General features: G+C 51.0%; 1 protein-coding gene across 1 annotated transcript in view; it reads left to right on the forward strand.

Moving 5' to 3' along the window:
* The window catches only part of VAPB (VAMP associated protein B and C), a 30,809-nt gene that overhangs the window by 17,456 nt on the left and 4,464 nt on the right, over window positions 1-8,889 (forward strand). The window contains exons 4-6 of the mRNA XM_040459746.1: window positions 3,223-3,326; window positions 6,630-6,710; window positions 8,616-8,792. Coding sequence (XP_040315680.1) covers window positions 3,223-3,326; window positions 6,630-6,710; window positions 8,616-8,792 — 362 coding nt within the window. The remainder of the gene's footprint in view (window positions 1-3,222; window positions 3,327-6,629; window positions 6,711-8,615; window positions 8,793-8,889) is intronic.

An 8,889-nucleotide genomic window follows, 5' to 3' on the forward strand; every position in this document is an offset into this window, starting at 1 on the left:
GAGGACCGAATGGGAGAAGTAATGAAAGCGTGCCTTCTGCGGTGCCTGGTAGGGAGTAGGCACCGGCGCGGCCGTCTTTCTTTCCTTCCTGGGACCTTGTGACGCCACCGGAGCGGTGGGGGCGGGGAGGTGGAAAGGTCAGTCTTGCCCTAGCGCAGGCCTAGAATCCACATGTGGGTCTCTTGGCTCTTACTTCTCACTTGCCCTGTTTCCAGGATTGGGGACAAGAAGGAAAGGGAACAGCAGGTCTCTCTGAGGCTGTTTGTGGGTGGAAGGGCATTCTCAGGTTCTCTGGACCCGTCTGTCCGTTGTGTACATGGGATCCACCGTAGCTTGAACTAAAAGGCCAGCTTCTCTGAGATGAGCAGTGTCTTCTGATTGCTGTCGTCTCCTGAGCACTGGGGGCTCTTTACAGATCATTCTGGTTCAGCCTCACCGGTCTCCACGGTGGAGGATGATGGGGGGCCGTTCACAGCTGAGAAAGTGCCGTCTCAAGGGCGAGGCAGTTTTTGCTCCTGGAGCCTGTGAGCTGCTGGAAATCTGAGTGTGGTCTAGGACACAGTTCTCTCCCTTCCTGTCCTGACAGAATAGCAAAGCATGACTTTGTCACAGCCAAGTGAAACCGGAAATTCTCAAAACCTGATTCACGTTACTTTTTAACAATGAACATCTGACAGTAGTTTGCAGACTGACCCAGCTTCAAAAAAGGTTGACAGCCCCCGTCCAAGAAGGATGACGGTACCTGTGGAGACATTGGCTCCTTAGTTTATAATGTGGGTTTTCCTCATTGTGGTCTTGGGGGTGGAAAAAGCATGATGGGAACTGAACTTTGAAAAGAAGAGTCTGTGCTGTTGACCCGTTGGTCTGGTCACTTGTCCCTTAGGTTAAATGTCAAGCCCACGTGTGGACTGACCCCCCAGGTCTGTCCTCAGAAGAGCTCTTGCCAGCTCAGTGGTGCCAGGGTGGGAGTTAGCTGCATCCGGGCCCAAAGCCACCAGTGAGGACTGCTCTTTCGGGAGGGAACCGTGCGCCTACACCTCAGTGGCCTGTGTTTTAAGTGACCTTTTGTTCTCCCCGCTGATGGTCATGCTGAATTTGGGGTACTCGGGACAACTTTGTTGGCTCTAGACTTGATGTCGTGTGTGCATAAGCCCTGACTTTTAAAAAGGTTTGCACGTTTATCGATTTTTGTCCTGAAGAAGTTTCCCGGTAACGCCTCCTGTCGCTCAGAGCACTCAGATGGGTGATGCGGGCCACGGACCACCCGGGTGACCGCCCGTACGGAAGCGTTTGAACGTGCCGTGCTGTCAGACTGCAGTGGACTTTCTGTGTCCCCAAGAGGGAGGGGACTCTGCCTCCGCAGCCTGAATGGCCGAGCTGTTTGCATTTCTCCTGTCCATCGCGGTCCTTCGCGAGGTCCGTGGCGGTGCTTCTGGGGTGCAGAGTGTGCGTCTGCCTCATGTTGGAGCGACCGGTGTGGCCGAAGGGGGTGCTGGCTTGCACTTGGCTCCTCGGAGAAGTTGGGCCGCTTCCTGGCACCGTGGCTTTGAGGAAGTCGCTTCCATGTGTTGCTCTTCATTTGTTAAGCTAGGGTGGAGGACGCGGGCCCCCTCTCGGCTGCAGGGGCGGTTTAGAGGGGGGCTCAGAGGCAGGAGGACACTGGGGAGCGTTGCGCGGCAGAGGTGCAGGTGGAGAACGACGCAGCTTGTGCCCTTAGTGGGCGGGGACTCGGTCGCTGGCGGACGCTGAGCGTCTGCTCCCTCGCGCTGTGACCTCGGGCGAGTCGGTTAACCTTTCTGTGCTTCGGTTTTTTCGCCTGCAACGGGCATTAAAATAACTTCCGGAGCAGTACCTACCTCGCAAAGACTAAATGAGCTAATAGTAGACCTGAAGTACAGCCCGGGTTCCTGCACGTGGGAGATGCCGAGTCCACGTCGGCTCTTAGCGTGGTCGGGACGCCTTTTCCTGCGTGTGAAGACGTTGTGTGTCAGAGAACTTAGCCAGGTGTGTGCTTTGGCCAGAGCCTTGTAGCAGATGCCGTATTTTAAATTTTTTTTTTTCAACGTTTATTTATTTTTGGGACAGAGAGAGACAGAGCATGAACGGGGGAGGGGCAGAGAGAGAGGGAGACACAGAATCGGAAACAGGCTCCAGGCTCCGAGCCATCAGCCCAGAGCCTGACGCGGGGCTCGAACTCACGGACCGCGAGATCGTGACCTGGCTGAAGTCGGACGCTCAACCGACTGCGCCACCCAGGCGCCCCGCAGATGCCGTATTTTAAAGCAGCTACTATTTGGGGTGCCTGGGTGGCTCTGTCGGTTAAGCATCTGACTTCGTCTCAGCTCATGATCTCACGGCTCATGGGTTCGAGCCCCGCGTCGGGCTCTGTGCTGTCAGAGCCTGTTTGGGATTCTGCGTCTCCCTCCCTCACTCACGTTCTGTCTCTCTGTCTCCCTGTCTCTCAAAAATAAACATAAAAGAAAAATTAAAACAAAAATAAAGCCGCCACCATTTAACGAGGGTGGGTTCTAAGGAAGCCAGTGGGAACGGGAAGGGGCCTCCTCAGTGCAGTGGGCGTGACTTAGCCAAGGGAGCCTTTCTGGGAGGCCCCTCCAGGTTTGGGGAGAAAATGTGGGCTGTACCCAGGTGGTGTTTTCCCCTCGCTGAGAGTGTGCAGGCTGTGAACATTTCCTAACGTCCTACAGGCAAAATCGTATTTGAAGCACTCCCTTGAATGTCTTATATGGGAAATGGGACAGAGAAAAGCTAAAACTAAACAGTCACTTAAATGTCTAGGATTATCGTTTTACTTCCTGAAGAGATCGTTTGGGCATGTTCTCTGGAGCACACCCGGCAAGTGCTGTTACGGCCGGTTTACCTGTCCTGCCAGGGCTGTGGCAGACGTGGCGTCAGGCGCACGGTGGTGAAAGGGCGGCTAGGGATTGGGGGGGGGGGGGCCTGAATCCTCCGCCCCAGTCAGCTCTGCCACCGCCTGCTGTCTGGCGTGGGGCAAGGCCCCCGGCCTTTCTGGACCTCAGGCTTGAGCCCTGAAAAGCCGAGAAGACTCTGGTCGTCTTGCCCTGCTTAACCTCACCTGGGCGTTAGGAGGCTCGGGCGAGAGCCCTGGTAAGCTGCTGTACGACCAGAATACGAGTTTGAACGTGACAAATGGCTGCTGATAACCAAGCTCTGACCCTCCTAATGAAATATTTTCTTTCCCAGTGATGTTACAGCCTTTCGATTATGATCCCAATGAGAAAAGTAAACACAAGTTTATGGTTCAGTCTATGTTTGCTCCAACTGACACTTCTGATATGGAAGCAGTAGTAAGTACTGAATGCTTCTTACTTGTTTGTTGTTTTTTTTTTTTTTTAGTAATTGAAAGAAAATGATTAGGTACAGAATTTTGGGTGCATGCATTTCAAAATGTGTCAACATTGTTTTTAACGGGGAGTGTTGTTTTCAAGGAGGTTTGTACTTTGACTACCTTTGTGGTTTTTCTCAAACTTTGATTTTCACATTTTATGTAACTTTCCAGAATACTCTTCTGACTTTCATATCCGTGAGCTTCAGCACTTCCTTGCTCTGATGGATGGTATCTTAAATGTTTGAGGATTCCCTCCCCTTTTTGTGTCTCCCCTCCCATCCCCCACAGAAAAGGATACCTCTCATTATACGGGATGTTTCTTACCGTGTCCTCCCCATCACTCCCCCGAGAACCCAGAGGGACGTGAGAGAGTGGGATGCTAAATGTCCTTCGATGCTTAAGGGTTTAGTTTTTGCTTGTTTCCTTGTTTCCCTCATTTTATTTTCCTCTGCTTCAATACGTGTGAAACTGTCTCTAATTTTGGTAAAAATAAGATGGCTTTGTTTTTATAAAACAAATAAGTGATACTACATTACTGGTTTTTCTGGAAAAAGATTATAATGGGAATTCTCCTGAAAATAGGCTCCTTACACATTTAAATGAATCAGCAGGCATTCTGATGCCACGGGAATCATGTGTGGATACCCTCCTGGGCCACCGCCCCAGCTAGGCCGGACTGGCCGGTCCTCACGGATGGGAGAGAAGGGCAGGGTTCTCTCAACGTTTCCATCACTTTCCAGCTCGCCGGCCCAGGCTAGGAGACTGGTCACCTGAGGTGTGCCTGCAGACGTGAGACTGCGGTGGCTCACACGGCACTGTGGTTTTTCTCTTTCAAAACTCTGTGCCGAGGGCTTTTTATGCACAGCTTCCCGCCTCGTCCCAGTGTCACCGCTCGGCCTTTTCGGTCAGTCTTAGAAGAGCATTACTGGCCATCTCGGTGGATGTTCACGTTTGGGGCAGGAAATAAAGGGGAAGCCAGATACTTTGAGGTTCGAGAGAGATGGGTGATAATAGGCGATCTTCCCCTTTTCCTAAGAATGATTATTGGGGCATTTGCTACTTTCTCTTCTGCTTCCCACAACGTGATGTGCTACTTCACGTTGATTTGTGTGAGCGAGGAGATACACGGCAGATGGGACACTGGGGACTCCCAAGAGTGCGTTCTGCTTGGCTTTGGCTGCATGGCTCAGAGACCAGAGCGTGGGCTTGGGCGTCTGTGGTGTGGAGCTGAGTCCTGCCTTTTCCTACCGTTGTGGCTGCGGGCAGTTTTCATTAACTCTCCCTAGGGTCTGGTCACCTGTAAAAGGGGGCTAAAAACCCAAGTGACTCCGTTGCCGTGGGACCCAGCGTGCTGTGTGTCTCCGACACCGGGCACGGAGTCCAGAGTTGCCGTGTCTGAGGGCCGTCGTAGGCCAGGCCCCCGTTTCGCTCCCTTTAGGATGATTTTTATAAGAGTTAAAAATTCTTCTAGGGAATGTCCATTGTAGGAAGCTGTGGAAATACACACGTAAGCAAAAATAAAACCAAAAGTAACTAAAACTAAAAGATTTGTTTATGCTCGACCTAACCACTGTTTTTGAGAGCCTTGTGCCATTTCTTTAAACTATTTTTTTGTGTGTGTTTTGATGTACAGGAAGTAGAAAAAATTATATCGTGACTACTCACATAAACTTTGCCTAGATTTACCATCTAACACTTGGCCACATTTGCTTCATTTCTGTTGTAAACTTTTTTTCACTGAACCGCTTGGTTGTAAGACGCAGGCTTCACGACTCTTCGGTCGTGCGTGCTTCAGGGCAGGGACAGTGCTCTGGCGTAGCCACAGCACTGTCCCCCTGGCTGAGAAAATTGGCGTTCATTCAGTCACATTATCTAGCAGAAAGACCCTGATGCAGCATTTTCCAGTTACTCCAGACTGGCCTTGAGTTGCTGTTAGTCTAGTAGAGTACTCTCCACCTTTTTTGTTTTCGTGGCTTTGCAGTTTTTAGAGTCCAGGCCAGTTAGCTTGTTGTACGCTCCACATTCTGGACTTGTTCGGTTATTTCCTCACGATCACATTCAGGTTAAATGCGTTTTGGCAAGAATATGCCGTAAGTACGTCCTGTATGCACCGTGCCAGAAGGCACGGAGTACTGGCTCGTCCCTCCCTTGGTTACGATGGTGAGGTGACTGCCAACGTTCCCGCGTCCAAGCGCAGTTGCCCCTTGGGGAATAGGTAATCTGTGATACCCTTGAGTAATCAGGTACTTGGAGACCATGTGAACGTCCTGCTCGCCAGCAGTCTCGCCCTCACCCGGTGGTTGTAGCGTCCAGCGGTGATCCTTGCTTGATGCTCTTTTGACACACGCATGCACACACACGCACACACACGTGTGCTCGTGTGTGCGTACAGAGGAACAAACTTCAGATCTTGTTTCTAGCTTCTTCACTTAGCGTTCGGTGCAAGCAAACACTCTTTGGTAGCATTTGAATGGCGTGCGGTTCCACTGAATGGACCTGCCCCGATGCATCTGGCCGCTCTGATGTTTGGCGCGTTCCTGGCTCTTGCGACCACGGTTGCTCTGGCTGCCTCCTGCATGGTCCCCGGGGGGAGGGGGGAGTATTGCAAACTTCCTGCCGTGCTGGTCTGCACTTCTCAGCATGCCCTGGGATTCCTGTCCTCGCTGCCAGAAGGAGGGGGATTGAGCCAGGAGCACATCATCCCAGAGCATGGATCTGATTTAGCCGGCAGGTTGTTCCCGCCAGCAGGCTGGAGGGAGTGGGGGGGCCACCCGGACACTGGCTTGCTAGCTGTGCCCCATTGGTAGTGGGCAGTGTGGTTCTGAATCCACTCCCAGGTAGTGTACGTTTCCTCTCTCTAAGAAGGGCGTATCCCGCAAAGTCCGTTTTATTTTCCTAAGGAGAGCCAAAGTTGCCTCTGGTCCTTCGGACATAGTTTAGACAATTCCTCTTCCTCCGGTGATGGTCAGTCGTCTCTGTTCCACGTGCTTCCCATAGACGAGCAGCAGGGAGGAGCATTGGTTGGTGTGGAGGGATCAGGCGGCGGGACTGGGCTTGTGAAGCGTGATAAGTATTCGGGAAAGCTAGTGTGTTTAATCTTGTCGTTAAAGCTACTGAAATCTCTACAGACGTAAGTTCTTTATTTGATATACATCAGGGCTTTCTCATTAAGAGTGTTTTTCTGAAATTGTCAGTTATAGGAAGAAAATTATTCCTCCGGCAGCTTTGTAATATCTTGATTATTAAATTTAAATTGTTTTAGTGGAAGGAGGCAAAACCGGAAGACCTTATGGATTCAAAACTTAGATGTGTGTTTGAATTGCCAGCAGAAAATGATAAACCAGTAAGTATGTTTATGGTTAACAATAATTGAATGTTGCAAGCTGATACTTATTTGCATACCATCTCCTACAAAACCAAGATTTAAGTTGGCAAATTATTTTCCTTCCTCTGACGTGTGATGAAAAAAATAAGCCGAAGTCAACAAGTAAGCGGGCCTCCAGGAAATCAGCCTTTGAGAGGCTTGCAGAAAGACACCTAATTGAAACAATTTTTTTTTTTCTTAAAAAGTGCAACCTGTTGGCCGTTGGAATGTCCTAAATCCTAAAGCGCTTCTTTGACTTGGCAAAGTTATAGGTTGCTGTAAAACAGTGGGTGAGTCTGAAACAGGGAATAATTTGCCGTTGATCATGGTGCTTGACGGACAGGCTCTCGGCTTCTGTTCCACAGACCTCCGTCGCGGGTCTCCCTGTCCGTCTGCTCTTTCCCCTTCCCCCTCCTGCCTCTTTAGGGTTTCTCAGCCTCAGCACTATTAACATCGGGGCTGGGTCATTCTCTGCTGGGGGCCCATCCTGGCCCTTGTAGGCTGTTCAGCAGCACCCCTGGCCTCTGCTCCCTAGATACGAACAGTCCCCCCTCTCGTGTGACAACCAAAGGTGTCCCCAGACATTGCCCGTTGTGCATGGGTGGGGGCGGAATCATGGCCTCCATTGGGAGTCACCCCCCCTCCCCCACCTCGTGTTGCCGGAGGGGGTCGCTGAAAGGACCGGCTTCCTCCAAGCTGTCGACTGGCTTTTCTCTGGGAAGCCAAGGGACAAGCCTGTCATGGCCCTTGCCTGTGGCCAGTTGAAGAGAGAAGACTGTATCCGAAGTGCTGATTTGGACCTTCCTTCAACCTAGTCAGAAAAGCTTCAATTGTATTAAAAGCGCTGTTTGAAACACACAGAATATTCAACTACCCTGGCTGTTAATAGCTGGAGTTGGGAAATCGAAGCGCTCACATTGTTAACATCGTCCACAGCAGCGTCCAGGGATGCTGTTGATAATGTGTCACCACTGCTTAGTATTTTCTTCCTGCTCAGTGACTGACCGCTGTCGTTATCCTGTTTCTCGGATGGGTAGTGGGCTGTTTTGTTTTTGCTTTTTTCTCTTCCCGCTGCACATCCCGGTAAGGTCGGCATCGCTCTTCGGCTCCCGGCCCTGTGCCGAGCCAGCTTTGTGGAGGCGGGGGTGGGGGGCGCCCTGGCAGGAACCCCTCCTCTCCTCTGGAAGACGAGGGGTCGAGCCCGAGGGTGCGATAGGGAGAGCTAGTCGTTTTCCGGGGGCCTCACGGAGCCCTCAGCACGCTGGTCCCCGCCTGTTCTATTTTCCCCAGCACACCTGAACATCCCCGCCCCGGGCGCTCTCCAGAGGCCGTCGTGACCGTCTTGGCCGGGACGTGGGGGACGCGCACGTCCCTGGATTGAAATATCACAGACGCTGAGCTCGTTTCACCTGCAACGCAGCTTCAGAGTTCCGAGTTCGTGACCTAAATCGCCCTCGGTGTCACGTTCTCCTTGGCCTCCCCCGTCCCCCCTCCCCCGTCCCAGCCCATCCTGGGGATGTTCAGGGCTTCCTGGTGACAGTAACTCGTGGCTAGTAACTCCTGAGCTTGTACGATTCCGATATGCTACTGTTTGCATGGCGGGGATTTGCTAGTGCGGTATGCACGGCCCTTTTTCTCTTTCTTTGAAGTATTAGTCTCAGCCGAACTTCATTATTTGCCCTTATCCATAATTTCTGGGGCCCCGTTGCTTTAGATTATTAAGATACTAGATAAAGTGATCCATTTTTAAAATAAATGTGACATTTTACAGTGTGGATGAAACACTACCACGTGTGGTGTTTGCTGAGAACTACTTTACTTTGCATAAAAAAGTCCTTTATTACATAGTTGGTGACACTTGGGCTTTCATTTATTTCTGAACAGCATGATGTAGAAATAAATAAAATCATACCCACAACCGCATCAAAGACAGAAACACCAACGGTGTCTAAAGCTCTGAGCTCCTCTTTGGATGACACTGAGGTTAAGAAGGTCATGGAGGAGTGTAAGAGGCTGCAAGGTGAAGTTCAGAGGCTGCGGGAGGAGAACAAGCAATTCAAGGTAATGGCTTTTTCTTCTTTTTTCTTGTCTTTTCTTGTTATTTTCTTTTCCCTTTCCTTTCCTTTCCTTTCCTTTCCTTTCCTTTCCTTTCCTTTCC

The sequence above is a fragment of the Herpailurus yagouaroundi genome, unplaced genomic scaffold (assembly GCF_014898765.1).
Source record: "Herpailurus yagouaroundi ecotype Mexico unplaced genomic scaffold, PumYag 246, whole genome shotgun sequence".
Classification (NCBI taxonomy): domain Eukaryota; kingdom Metazoa; phylum Chordata; class Mammalia; order Carnivora; family Felidae; genus Herpailurus; species Herpailurus yagouaroundi.